At 50.0% G+C, this 14,256-nt stretch overlaps 1 protein-coding gene across 2 annotated transcripts in view; it reads left to right on the top strand.

The window, feature by feature from the left end:
* LOC8037617 (histone acetyltransferase KAT6A) overlaps window positions 1-14,256 on the top strand; it is a 45,631-nt gene that overhangs the window by 12,573 nt on the left and 18,802 nt on the right. For both annotated transcript variants that reach the window (XM_042292301.1, XM_029991855.4), the window contains 11 exons: window positions 751-863; window positions 6,710-6,791; window positions 6,859-6,994; window positions 7,093-7,196; window positions 7,457-7,548; window positions 9,202-9,320; window positions 9,418-9,490; window positions 11,290-11,520; window positions 11,981-12,074; window positions 12,237-12,383; window positions 12,987-13,080. In XM_042292301.1, coding sequence (XP_042148235.1) covers window positions 751-863; window positions 6,710-6,791; window positions 6,859-6,994; window positions 7,093-7,196; window positions 7,457-7,548; window positions 9,202-9,320; window positions 9,418-9,490; window positions 11,290-11,520; window positions 11,981-12,074; window positions 12,237-12,383; window positions 12,987-13,080 — 1,285 coding nt within the window. The remainder of the gene's footprint in view (window positions 1-750; window positions 864-6,709; window positions 6,792-6,858; window positions 6,995-7,092; window positions 7,197-7,456; window positions 7,549-9,201; window positions 9,321-9,417; window positions 9,491-11,289; window positions 11,521-11,980; window positions 12,075-12,236; window positions 12,384-12,986; window positions 13,081-14,256) is intronic.

Consider the following 14,256-nt stretch of genomic DNA (forward strand, 5'->3'; position numbering starts at 1 on the left):
TGCCACTCGCAGCCTGCCGGAAAGAACTCCTTTGCGGTGCGCGTTCGTGGCATCTGTTTCTTTTGGGTTCCTCCTCGGCCAAGCGACCCTCCTTCCCCCCCCCCCTCCTCATCCTCCCCGCACTGCCAGCAGCGCTCTGCAGCTCTGCTCTCCTTGCTTGAAAGAGTGGCGGCACTTCCGATAAGGTGGAATAACGTAGCGGCGTGCAGGCCTGCTGAGTTCGACGGTCTGTGGCCATGTGCGCAGGCAAAATCACATCGTCATCCTGTGGCATAATCGAGCGGTGGGCAGTCAGTCGGAGCGGTAGGCGGTCAGTCGGAGCGTTGGGCGGCAGAGCCACTGCCGCCCATCGTGGGGTGAACCTTGCACATAGTTATGCATCAGTGGACGGCTCAAATCTTCTAAAATAACGCTTGAACAGGAAGAGTTAGGGGCCGGGAAAGTCGATTAAAGGGGAATGCTGGAGTGTTTCCGGTGCCCACGCCGTGAGAATGTTTTAAGTGAATATGAATAATTTCTCGCAATCGCAGGGACTACTTTTTGTTGGCTGGAGGATTGAGATAGTGCCTGTCACGTTTCCTATCCCGTGTTCCCACACGCCTCTGTGACCAGTGGCCTGTGCATGGCAGTCTGTTCCTAGTTTATGCCTTAATTGACAACCATAATGTTACTATCGTCATATTTTAGGTAGGTTACGTATAGAAGTTTGGCATTCCCATGTAGTGAAACGGAAGTCTTCTTGCTCCGTAGCCCACCCGTCCTGCCTGAAGTACTCCCGAGAGCTGGCCCTGGTCCTCCTCAACACCAAGTGGCTGTGCTCCCAGTGCAAGACGTGCGCACTCTGTGGCAGCAGGGACGATGACGTGAGTAGCTTGAAGCTCTGCCATCTGCCAGCGAAGTAGACAAGACCTGTACTCAGCGGAAGAACAGATATGGCAAGGATGTTCAAGTCAGCGTAGTCCGAAAACACGACTCACCGAGACGAGATTTAGATGAAAGGCACAAGTCCACGACTGCACCTCTAAATGAACAAAGCAAAATGGTAACAACCATGATGATGATTGTGACGCGATTCTAGAGAAAAGAAAGCAGTACAGCATTACCTAGTGGTAGAACTTAACAGTAAGTACTCAAGTAGCACTGCCAAACCAAGCCAATTCATGTGCAGCCAACAAAGAATATGAAATGGCCGCTTCTCGGTGGTGGTTCCCACTGATAGCTTGTGACAATTTTGTCCTAAAAATCTGAACTTTCAAGCCTCGAGTTGTCCGAGACATTGGTCGTGAATATGCGCTATTTCTATCGGGTAGGTCATGGTTCCTTCTTTTAGCCCAAAATATCTAACCAAGTCCGAATTATTGGCATCCGAAAAATAGGTCGACGACTGTAATAATAATATATACCGTATTTACTCGCGTAATCCTCGCACTCGCGTAATCCTCGCACCCCTAATGTGGGCCACCAAAAATAGAATTTTTCTTTTCCTCGCGTAATCCTCGCACCCCCAAAACTGCAGCGGCGAAAGTCGCCTGCTCGTGAAACCCGCATATGGTGCACGCACTCTCCACCGCCCGCATTTTCCGGCACCGCGCCGCTCCGTATGGCCAGAGTGCTAGCAGTCCTAGCGCCATCTGTCAGACTCTAGTCATACTGTCGTTGAGCCGGTCTCGCGACCGCAACGGTAGACGGCGTTAGCGCAGCCCCCGGTCGTCGCGTCGCAATCAGTTGTCGAACTGGTCGAACGTCGAACCAGGTCGACTGCTTTGAGCCAACCTCTTTGTTCGGTGCTGGTTGCCACTTCGCCATGAGGCGATACGCCAACTACACGGCTGCTTTCAAGCTGAAAGCGATAAACTACGCTATTGAGCACGGCAACCGCGCCGCAAGCAGACACTTCGGCGTCAACGAGTTCAACGTGCGCTACTGGAGGCGGCAGCACGGGGAGCTGCAGGCGACCAACAGGACACGCCGGGCTTTCCGTGGTCCAAAGACTGGCAAGTTTCCCCGAATTGAGACGCTGCTCATGGACTACGTCAAGGCTCTACGCTCCGATGGGTGCGCCGTGTCCATTGAGCTTTTGTGCAACAAGGCGCGCGCAATTGCCAGAAAGGAAGGCGTCCCGGCACAAGACTTCCGCGCCAGTAACGGGTGGGCCACGCGTTTCATGCGGCGCAATGGTCTCTCTTTGAGGAGGCGTACAACGCTTTGCCAACGCCTGCCCGAAGCCTACGAGGATAAGATCGTGGACTTCCACCGGTTCGTCATTGGGATTCGGCAGCAGAACAATTTTTTGCTGTCGCAGATTGGGAACGCGGACCAAACGCCTATCAATTTCGACATGCCCAGCAGCACTACTTTGGAGCAGAAAGGCGCACGCACCGTCCACGTACGCACGTCTGGCGCGGAGAAGCAGCGATGCACGGTAATGCTAGCTGTGACGGCGGACGGTCGGAAGCTGCCACCGTACATCATCTTCAAACGAAAGACTCTCCCCAAAGGAAAGTTTCCCCCTGGTGTGCACGTACGGGTGCAAGAAAAAGGCTGGATGAGTGCTGACCTCATGGTCGACTGGCTTAAGACTGTGTGGGGGCGGCGACCGGGAGCACTTCTTTTTCCGTCGCTCCTCGTTCTCGATAGCTTTCGGGGCCATCTTGTGGAACCGGTTCGCACAAAGTTGAAGGAACTGCGCACAGACCTGGCTGTCATTCCAGGTGGCCTAACGTCCGTGCTGCAGCCTTTGGACGTGTCTTTGAACAAACCATTCAAAGATAATGTTCGAAGGTTGTATGCAGAGTGGATGGCCGAAGGCCAACACGATCTGACGCCGGCCGGCAAGATAAAGAGACCATCGGTGGAGCAGCTGTGCAGCTGGATAGCGGAAGCGTGGGGGATGATCGGAACAGACATCGTCGTGAAGAGCTTCAAAAAGACTGGCATATCAAATGCCTTGGATGCTACTGAAGACCACTTGGTGTGGGAAGAAGACGAGGCGTCCGAAGCCGACGAGAAATCGGGAGGTGACGATGAGACAACGACCAGCGATGCTATGCTACCACTGATTCGGACTGAGGCTCGAGTGTTTCCAAATTAAATCTTACTTTGTCTTAAACCTGTGGTTTTATTGCTAAGGTAAGCCCTGTATTGCTACTTCTAAAAACTTTTAGGTAGCTGCCGGCGCGAAAACCCCAATTTGCTGGCGCTTCGGTTTTTTATTTTTATTTTTTTAGAGCTCTATGTTTTCGGGAAAAAATTTTCCCCGCGTAATTCTCGCACCCCCAGCTTTCCATCGATTTTCCGCAAAAAAAAGTGTGAGGATTATGCGAGTAAATACGGTACATTAGAATGGAGAGTGGTGGAAATCTGATAACAATTGTGTGTGTGTATTATAGTGAAGATACTGATTTGATACCCGAATCAGCGTATAACAGTCTCCACAAGATACAGTAGAACTCCTTTGATAGTTTTCCATGGGACCGCCGAAAAAAAACAATGTATCATCCGGGAAAACGTAACAACCGATAACGCACTTATAGCCGCGTCCCACTAGAGCGACAGACAGCAACAAACGACAGCGACACACGACAATGAGCGACAGACGACACCGACAGACAGCCTGTTTGTCGGAGTCCGCCGTCCCACTTGGCGGACACGACACAGAACACGGGGACAATAAAACTTGTTTCCTAGTGGGACTGGAGTTGTCAACAAAACACCTCAAAATACACAGACAAACTGAGTCTGGCGACACGGTTTTCGTGTTTCGCTCTTTGGGCATAAAACGCGCCGACAGACACGGTGAAAGTGGAGACGATTACTTTATTTCTTGATTGAAGCTTCCGCTTCTCTTCATTCGCCGTTGGCGACTTTCAGTAAACAGTCGTGACAATCGACGCCAAACTTTTTCCGAACTAGAATACCCGAATCGGTCCTTTTTTTGGGTCGCTCGAGGAATTTTAGGTGAGCGCCACGGAATTTCACGCCTATTTTGAGGATGTTTATAACCTCATATTCGAATGATCGAGGGCAGGCGTTTTTCGGAGGACAGTACGGCATCCCGATTATCACAGAACGCGATGACAAGTCTCTCCTCTACCGGAATGGCTTGCCTCGGAACGTCGTGTCCTACTTCGTGGTGAGCGGTCTTACTTTGGTCAGTTCTCGAACATGAGTGTATCCATCCTGATGCAGGGGCGTAGACCTCGGCGTCTTGAAGCACCATCTCGCGCACCAAGTTTTCGCGAGCAAAACCAGCCACAGCATGACAGCAAATTCCCTTTCGCAACACGACCGTCTGGCGCCAGCAAGCAAGCCGCGCCCGCGACCACTACGTGCAATCGGGAGACCGGAACTGCGGGGCCGGGAACGAGGAGTGGCCGCCAAGGGCTTCTCGTTCCGGGAGGAAGGGTAGAAGGGTGGGAGGGGAGGCAACAGAAGGCACAAGCGGGCGAGGAGGATAAGTTTGTCTCCGAGACATGTTTCTCAGTGGGACTGCTTGCTGCGCTTCAAGTCCAACGACAGACAAGAACTCGTCCGTCGTCGATCGTTTGTCGGCGCGTGTCGGCGATTGTCGCGGGTGACGGTCGTTGCAGTGGGACAGCATCGGCGACACGGAACTTTGTGGTGTCGTCGGACAAAAATCGGTGTTTGTCGTTCTAGTGGGACGAGGCTATTAGGGGGACTCTACATGAAATAGAAAGCACCTCTTATACATTGGTTTATTTTATGTGTACTTACAGAACTGTTGAGGACTGAGACACTCCAACTTTGCGTGTATTGCCCCCCCCCCGAGCCTGTTTAAAGCCTGGTTGATAAAAAGGAGCTTTTGCCCCAATCTCCTTCCGTTTGACGACGATGCTGTTCAAAGTTGACGGCACGAGTCCAAGGTATCTTGCGATGTCAGATCTCTTCCGGCTGGGATTGCGGTCCACCGTCTGAAGTATATCAAACTTCTCTTTAAAAGAGAGTGCCTTGTTTTTTGCGATGCCATGACCATCGTCAATGGGCACAAACCGCACATACTCCGAAACACCACGGTTCACGCAATCGAGCAGAACAGAAACTAGAAGCCTAGCATGCATGCATGTGCACCTTGTGCAAAAAAAAGAGAAGCACAGGTAAAAGAGAGAGAATGAGCGTTTGCCGCTTCACCATCCTTGCTCCTTGTCCGAGCAGTGTTCCAAGGTCACACCCGGCAAGATGGGAAGCTGTGGCAGAGCTCAGCAAAGCACAGCGAGGAGACAGAGGGACGGAAAAGAGGGGAATGGAGTAAAGGGAAGACGGGCGTTCCCGTGTCCACGCGTGCCATGCGACCCACATTGCATGGTTCGGCTTAGCTTCGCTTCAAAGCCAGCGTGGCAGCCTGGCGCCCGGCTCGCCGAGGCGCCATGATGTTGACACTTTTGGATGTAACAACCAGGAAAGCAAACATAACAGGCAGGAAACTACAGTGAAACCCGTTTAGAACGAACCCACGTACAGCGAATTATTGTTGATATCGAACTCACGAAAAATTTAAACAGAAATGCATGTAAAAAGTACTTTTTATAACGAACATATTGGCTATATCGAACTTCCCCCCCCCCCCCCCCCCCCCCCCCCCAGGAAGGCTTACAGAAACGTGCAAACAACAGTCTTCTAGCCTGTCCCTTCCCCCCCCCCCCCCTCTCCCCCCCAAGAAATCCAGGAAAGAAAGAAAATTCTAAAAGCTCAAGCCGCAAACGAAGTAACAAGGAGCAGCGATTCAGTAGAGGAGAAAGCTACAAAAAAAGAAAAAACACTGCACGCACTTAAAGAGAAAAAAGAATGTCATCCCAAAGCGGTCGCCTACAAGGAACAGTGATTCAGAAGGAGAGATAAGCAAAAACAACAACATCATGATCAACAAACCCTGCAAGCATGCAAAAAAAGAAAAAAAAAGAAAACATTTTTGCACTTTCTTACAAGGTGGAAGCGAAGAGATGAGAAAGAAAAAGAAGCTCTTGCCTTACAACGAATGTATCGTGGAAGTTTGTTGTAAATCTTTTTTGCTATGTCGAACTACTTGCTATATCGAACTCATCGGAGAGTTTTCTGCTGTTCGTTATAAACGGGTTTGACTGTAATACATGTATCTCTAAGGAAGTAAAACGAGACTGGACGTTTTTGAACGTAAGAGCCGGGAAAACTTAACAACCGAGAACATATCGACAAGGTTCTACTGTATTTGCATTTTGAATTTGCCACGCTTTTGGTTTAGTGATTGGGCACTGCTATCACCAGCTTGTGGCCTTTTTAGGAAATCCCTTCGGTTTGGAAACCAACTTGTACGAGTTGTTGGCATGACCCCACGTGTTTTCGTCCCGGAATCTATTGGAAGGGAAGGCTCAAGGTGCAACCTCTTGACGGCAATGTGGCGCAGCAGCTTTGTGACTGTGCCGGTGGCTAGAGTTACCCACAGAACGAGAACGGCCGAGTGCTTGAAAAAAACACCCGGCCTCCAGCACAATCCTGTAGCCTTCCACAGAGTTTTGGCCATGCTTGCATGCCCAAAGCTCAATAGACGACAAAGTGTTACCGGAGGTAGGAAGCGCTGCACAAACTCTTGCGCAGCAGGGTGTAACTTCGAAAGCTGTCGCCATGAGCCTCTGGCCTTCGCTGCGGTACATCTTGGAAGTGAAACGAAGTATAAAATAAGCAATGAAAGCTGACTTTCATTTTTCTCTCTTTGCAGGAGCATTTATTATGTTGTGATGTCTGTGATTCTCATTTCCACCCTGGCTGTTTGAAGCCCCCACTGCACAGGGTGCCGAAAGGTAGGCGCTCGCAAATGCCTCGTCAAGGGCCCTCTTGATTAAGATACCCGTCGTGTCTTGTACGCAGGCCCCTGGAAGTGTTCGTCCTGCTCGAGCAGAAGGCTGAAGAGCATAAAGTTTGTAAATAACCTGGCATCCAAAATCAAGCAGCGCAACAAGCGGTTTCGGAACGGCATGATGCTGAAGCAAGGGGCGACCACACTGTGAGTGCGAATGCTGCCTTCCCCGCGAGCGTTGACTGCAAAGCACAGTAAGACGTGGGGACTGAACTCTTTGCCCTCGTTGCTTCTCACGCCAACAGAAAGGGTAAAAAGCAGGCGCCAGCTGCGAGGGGCCGGCCACCTAGGAACTGCTTTGCAACCTCGCGGTCGTCCCTCAAGAACGAACATCGGAAATCTCCCACTCGTGAGCATGCTCCCTTTTATCTTTTCGGTGTTGAGCTGACTAAGTAGGAAAGAATGTGCTCGTGGTATTGCCAGTCTACCCTTCTGTATCTTCCTTGTTAAAGTGCACTTTATCGGTTAAATAGGAGCTTATTTCCCGGTCTCCTGAAAACATTCTCCCAAGTAAACATGGATCATGTGAAACTTTGGGGTTCTTGACCCTGGCTTTTGCGCATACTTTTTTGTTTCTAAAGCACGGTCGTCTGTTTTTGTCTCCAACAGGTGGTGCTCGCGACAGCTCTTCGGAATTGCCGCCTGCCGTCTCGGAGAAGGATCTCAAGACGTTCAAGAAAGCGCAGGAGATAGCGTTGAAGGTAAGACAATAGCCATGTAACACCCTGGATAGTGCTGTAAATTACTGACTTTGCGACCTCGCAAATTCTTCAAAGTTGCTGTATCCCCAGCACTTTGGGGGAGGGATGATTCACAATCGGGGATGAGCTGGTCCATGAGTGCACAAACCCGTCAGAATGGAAAGATTTGTTCTTGCGTTTTATTTTTTGTGACTTCTTACTACATACATCTTGTACACGTTTGCAAGTTCGACTTCGGGGCATTGCCATCTTGCTCAGTTGGGGTGTGCTGGGACGCGTCATAATCTGAGTACGAAGCCTTGCTAAGGCGTCATAATCGGATTATGGCCGTGCCCAAGTGCGGCCCAACTCGGGAAGATGGTGGTACCCCGAGGCTGTACTTGCAGGTGTGTATATGCGTGAAAATTGAGTAGTCGCGCAGCTAAGTGGTGCTCTGTGTTTCGGTTCTGAATAATGTGTCTTCAAAGCTGCTGTTGTCTCGAGCATACAGCGTACAGCCTGTAGCAGCTCTTAGGTGCATGTACTGTATTTTCCGGTGTATAAGTCGCGGTTTTTCTTATATGCCGTGCGCCATCTTTTGTAGAGCACCTTAACTATGTAGCCATAGTCAGACAGCAGTGCCCCCTCTGGGAGGCACTGCTGTCTGACTCTGAATGTGAGATATTTTAATTTCTATGGTTTCCCCGAAGCGGCTCAATGTGGATAGGCAAGACAGCGAGGATAAAGTTTTTACAGCATGTTATTTATATATTGCTTAATTCAGCCATGGTTCCGTATTCTTTTGCTTCAGTCCAGTAAGATTGAAAAGTAAATGGGCTGGTATACACGCATCTTAGAATATTTTCTCACGTCTTTCTTGGTTTCTGTTTGATGAGCAGTTTTTTTGTGCCATGCTCTAGCCATGTTGCTACGTGTAAAAGGAAGGATTGTGGGTAGCCAACCTTCTAGAGGTGCAAAAAAAAAAAAGTATGTCAAGGTTTCTTTATGCCTGCACATCGATGCTCACGTCGTCTCCAGGTCTTGGCCTAGGCTAAGCCTAGTGCTCCAAAGCTTGGTTCGCGAGTGTCTAGCTCCTTAAACTTTTGTTTCCTCGGCGTGCATTCGCTAGAATAAAGTCGACTACCCTCTCATTTTGCACATTTTACATACTTTTGCTGCAAAACACTCCATTGCCCCCGCCAGCCAGCACCATACTATGGGCATCTCTCGCGAGTCGAAACGCGTGTCAAACTGTATGTGCGATCTAGCGATGGTGCGAATTTCCGATTTCGCGATACCAACGCACATAAACTAAAGAACTCATTGCGTGAATTGTGCTTATACAAAGGTGCACCCTATATACCAACTTTTTTTTATGAAAATGGCTCAATATACGGATGTGCGACTTATAGTCTGGAAAGTTAAGTATAATTTTTTAAACATCTACTAACCTATTCCTGCTTTTTTTTTTTTTTAATCTAATTGTTTGATGTGAGGCACCGCGAAGGCATAATGAGATGGAGTCAATATAACGCACACATGAGACCAAGCATTCGGGGTAGGACATAGACAAAGCACGGTCAAGCGGTGTCCTGTACACACTGTACGCTTTGTCCCCCGCGTGTATACATCGTGCAGGTCTGGGTCCAGCAAAAGCCTCTTGTTGTTTTGCAGACGATGGGACAGGAGCTGGTGGTGCCGGACCACCAGACGAGGTGTCCCGCAGCCATCGAGTTTGGCCAGTACGAGATCCAGACGTGGTACTCGTCCCCTTACCCCCAGGAGTACGCCAGGTGGGTTCCCGCTCCCCCGGTACTCTCCCGGCGCCATGCTGCGTGTCCTTTTGGATCCGTTGCCTTACACTCCTTTGTTGTCCCGTTTTTGCACCAGGCTTCCCAAGCTCTTTCTGTGTGAGTTCTGCCTCAAGTACATGAAGAGTCGAAGCATCTTGTCCAGGCACATGGTGAGCGCCCGGCACCCCGCTTGTTGTAACAACCTAATTGGGAAGGGGGGAGGGAGGTCGGTTTGAGGGAGTGTCGTGCTCGAGAATTAACGGTTCTTTTTCTTTCACTGGTATGACCCATGTTTTAAGGGACAGTGCAACAATTTTCGGGCTTTGGCCAATTAACTGCAGGAATTAATCTGTGTCACTTATGGAACAAAGAACAGAAAACCCTGTTTTCTTGCACCCGCTAGTTTTTTTGTTTTGTTAAAAATTGAATACTGTATTTACTCGAATCTAACGCGCCCTCGATTGTAACGTGCACCCATTTTTCGAGGTCCGAAAAAAAACAAAAATGCAATGACCTCGATTGTTACGCACACCAGATTTTGTAGGTTGGATACAGAAATGAAACTTTTTCTCACTTGGAACAACGAAGGTTTATTCCAAGTGCTTCAATCTTGCGGTGAAATGAACGGCGCTGTCTCTCGCCGGCAAGGTCGTCATCACGAAGTTGGTCCGGGGCAGCGCCTGTGGGGCGGTATGCATCACTCGTCATCGCTGTCAGACGACTCCTTATTGCTGTCAACGGCTCAAAGCATTTCATCTTCGGTGCCGTCCATAGTGTTAGGCACTTCTTTTAAAGGCCTTGATAACCATGGCAGACAAGTTGTGCACCACGCATCTTTCGCCCATCCGGCAAAGTCCTGCAGCGACGCAAGCTTCCGGAACACTAAATGCACGTGATGCAGCCCGATCTCCATCGCTCTCTGCGCACAATATCACTTTTCTTTTGAATCCAGCATCATGGTGAGCGCGGCGTGTTTTTGCAGTGGGAACTTCTATGCTGATGCGCTTCTCAGCGCGTAATGGAGCAGCCATTCTGAAATGTCGATGGCGATATGGTAGCACAGTTTTGGGTCGCACTCGATTCTAGCGCGCACGCGATTTTTGGACCTATTTTCCCGGAAAAAAGGTGCGTGTTAGATTCCAGTAAATACGGTAAATTGAAGGTCGCGGAACTTTCGCGTCTTCTTTTGAGTGACCTACTCTTGGGGACTACCTGGTTTCCCGTTGGGTTCTATTTTCAAATCCCCCAGCCGCTTCCTTCGTAATTGTCGACTTTTCCAGGATTAGCGTCGCGGAAGGTCGCGGCAAGCGATCGACACTAAAGACGGTTCGCCACGGAACGACAGAAAGTGTAGCAGCGGAGGTGGAGAGGCTTTGTTGACTTCCGTGTATCCCCCAGAAGACATTTCACCGTAGTTCCCGTAACCGCCACAGGCGGCTGAAGATCGCCAAAATTTGTTGTTAGAGCGTAGCTCTCAGGTGCTCGTTCACGTGTTTCGCAACATCGCGGTCAGCGTAACCGCGCGCGTTGCATTGTGGGACGTCACAGACCTATACATCAATCCAATTTCTCGCTAAATCCAGCGAACAAACTGAATACCCGCACCACGCTAGCCTAGGAGCCGCGGAGCAATCGTGTTTCGAAACTGATGCTTATCATGGTTTGTGCTCAGCCAAGCACAGCACTCCTCTCGCGCGTCATCGACACGTCAATAATGATTATTTCTGCCGTTGTTTGTCAACGCACTTTGATAAAACTTTGCCTGGGTGTTCATTATTAGTCGTACATGCCAAAATTGTGCAACTTTAAAAATCAATTTTTTTACCAAAAATATGTAATTAGGGGTTGTGTTCAGGAAAAAAACATTGACATTTGTTATTTAGATTTATTGATCAAACCGTCACCGGCAGAATTGCGGGAACGGTACTCTATTGTGCACGTTGTCAAATGGACGTGCTCCCTCCCGCAGCACAAGTGCACCTGGGTGCACCCCCCGGCCACAGAGATCTACCGCAAGGGCGAGGTGTCGGTGTTCGAGGTGGACGGCAATGTGAGCAAGATCTACTGCCAGAACCTGTGCCTGCTGGCTAAGCTGTTCCTGGACCACAAGACCCTGTACTATGACGTGGAGCCCTTCCTCTTCTATGTCCTCACCCGCAACGACTCCAAGGGCTGTCACCTGGTCGGATACTTCTCCAAGGTAGCCGGTGCAACCCTGCTCGCAAAGCCGGTGCAAGTTTTGTGTCCGACGACGACTTGCACGAAACGAGACCGGCTATACTTTATTTCACTTGGTGATGGATTAGAACGGTCGTTACGAGATGCCCCAGCCAATCCGACGCCGTGAGAGTGTCGTGCAACCTTTGGGAGGAGCGTAGCGGCACGCGATGCATTTGCAGCGCTGCATTGGCCGGGATGGCTTGTGGCGTCCCCTGCGGTTCGTTGCAAGGTGAAACGGCGTTTAATAACGTGACGCCTCGTTCGATTTAGATCCGTTGAGACGGCGGCCAACAGTTCTTGCTCTTCGAAGGGACGGAGATCGCGATTATGGCTCTGTTCGATTTTGTTTGGTATAGGGACCATTGAGCCATTGTTTGCGAGCGTTGCAGCTGCTTTTTATTTTCAGTTGTTCGTGCTAAGTCTTGGCTGTTTTTTTGCAGGAGAAACACTGTCAACAGAGGTACAACGTTTCCTGCATCATGACAATGCCACAATACCAGAGGCAGGGATTTGGACGGTTCCTCATTGACTTCAGTGAGTAGCGTCTTGGGAATTCTCTCGTCCCTCGCCCCAGTCTCGCCAAGGATGTAGAGCAACCTTGAACTAAGCCTCGAATCTCAAAATTCCGGAGCGCCTCGGGTCGCGGATACCACCGAGCCGGCGACAGGCCGTTTTCGAGCGCCGATACTTCTGCAGGCTACCTGCTGTCTCGGAAGGAAGGGCTGGCGGGCACCCCCGAGAAGCCCCTGTCTGACCTGGGCCGCATCAGCTACGTGTCCTACTGGAAGAGCATCCTTCTCGAGTTTCTTGACAGCTACAAGGACAACCAGATATCCATCCAGTGTGAGTGCCCCTATCATTTGGTGTCCCGCGCGTCCTCCCGGCGTCCCGACCGGGCTGGCAGCAGGCACCCCGAGTAAACGGCTCGCACCTTTCGCTTCGATCGTACGTGACGTGGTGTTGGAGGCACCCTTGCCACTGTTACGGTATCGAGCTTCGCAGCACTGTTGCTGTCAAGCTTGACAGTGCACGAAAGCTTCGAAGAGTGCTGACGTAGTAGTGTGCTGCAAGAGAGACTCAATTCTTCCTAGCTTAACGTGCGTGGCACAGAGTCGAGTCGTTCCCGCACTCACAGTGGCAATGACGTGTAACCTAAACAGTGTTTGTGGCGTGGGATTGACATGACGTACTGGTAACAACATTTAGTCATTCATTCGCTGTCGTCACCTGCATCGCGATCCCGGGGCCCTTGCGCATCCGCTGCGACGGCCTTTTATCAGCAGCATAGCCCCGCTTACTTGACCGATTGCCCTTGGCCCCCTCGCAGTGGAAATGACCACTGACGATTTGAAAGGCGGGCAGCCTGGCCCGCCTGTCCTAGGTTGCCCACAGTGGGCATATATTTGCTGGTTGCACCGAATGTAGCACTTTGCTTTTTCATTTCAGGCTTATCCACATCAACTGGCTTGAACATCCATGACATTGCAACGACGTTGCAGCACCTCAACATGTTCAAGAAGCATCCAACAGAAAAGAAGCGGTAAGTTTCCACCTACAGTGGGTAAGGGCTTGTGCTCGAGGCAAGGGCTGTTTGAAGCTCATCTCAGTGTCTTGTGAAGCTTGCTGTCAAGCTTTTAATCCAAAAGGGCTGTGCAAAACATTTCTGCTTGATCTAAGTCCTGTTCAGGATGAACTCATGATGTTCGTAGTGCACTTTTATTTGTTCTTGCCACGTGAAGCTAACCGGAACGAGTGACTACAGGGCTCTTGAGCACACGTGTTTCAGAGATTGCTTGGGCTTCACTCTTTTCGTCTCTGCAGTGATTTGACGCAAACCTATAACTCGAATGTACAGTGCACCCCAAACTTAACGCCGCCACTCGAAGGCCAGACTTTTGTGGAGCGGCGCTATCCTGGTGGCAGCCGTTTCAACTAGTCAATCGCATGAAGGCCATTCTTGATCTCCGGACGGGGGGAAGGGGAGGTAGCAGGGCCGCCGCTAAGGGCGCCTGACTCTGCGAATCACAGACTCATAACGGAATACTTTTGCGCCACAGTTTCAATTTAACGGTTTTTGAATTCGCATGTGCACAAATCAACAACCTCCATAAAAAAAAAAAAAAAAAATAGCCGGAGCAAGTTTTATTGTTGAAAACTAAGCATAAAAATCTGCGGTCATTATCTTTTTCACAAAATAGGAAGAAGTAAACACCGGTGGTGGTGGCTGTAATGATTGTGATGAGTAATCTCGTAACCTCTGTCTCGTGGAAGAAAAAAAGAAAAGGTCCGCCGTTGTATGCATTCTCGCCCAACGAATAAGAGCTCTTTTGCGCGCCTGCAACAACAAAAATTGTTTCGTGCCTCGAGTGTTGTGCTGGACGTGGTTCTGTTCTTGGAACAATGAGTGGTGCACCGCGCGACAGGTAAGTTCTGTCGCTCAACATCAGGGCGAGAATAATCGCTGAAGTGACGAACGGCGAAAAGAAAGACTGTTGCCGAGAAGTATGAAATTTTGTGAAGTTCGCTTTTGGACGATTTTGAAGTTGCAAGACACCATTATGACTGCCGTAAGTGCCAGTTGTTGCCTTCCCGACTGCACGCTCTCCTGCGGGGCTAGGCACTACTCCCATAACCGTACAAAATGAGGGTCCACGAACTGCATTCTTCTATTACCGCCACATTTTCTATCGACCTCTTATTTGTAAACACTCTTTTG

The sequence above is a fragment of the Ixodes scapularis genome, unplaced genomic scaffold (assembly GCF_016920785.2).
Source record: "Ixodes scapularis isolate PalLabHiFi unplaced genomic scaffold, ASM1692078v2 PGA_scaffold3__209_contigs__length_174095766, whole genome shotgun sequence".
In the NCBI taxonomy this organism is placed as follows: domain Eukaryota; kingdom Metazoa; phylum Arthropoda; class Arachnida; order Ixodida; family Ixodidae; genus Ixodes; species Ixodes scapularis.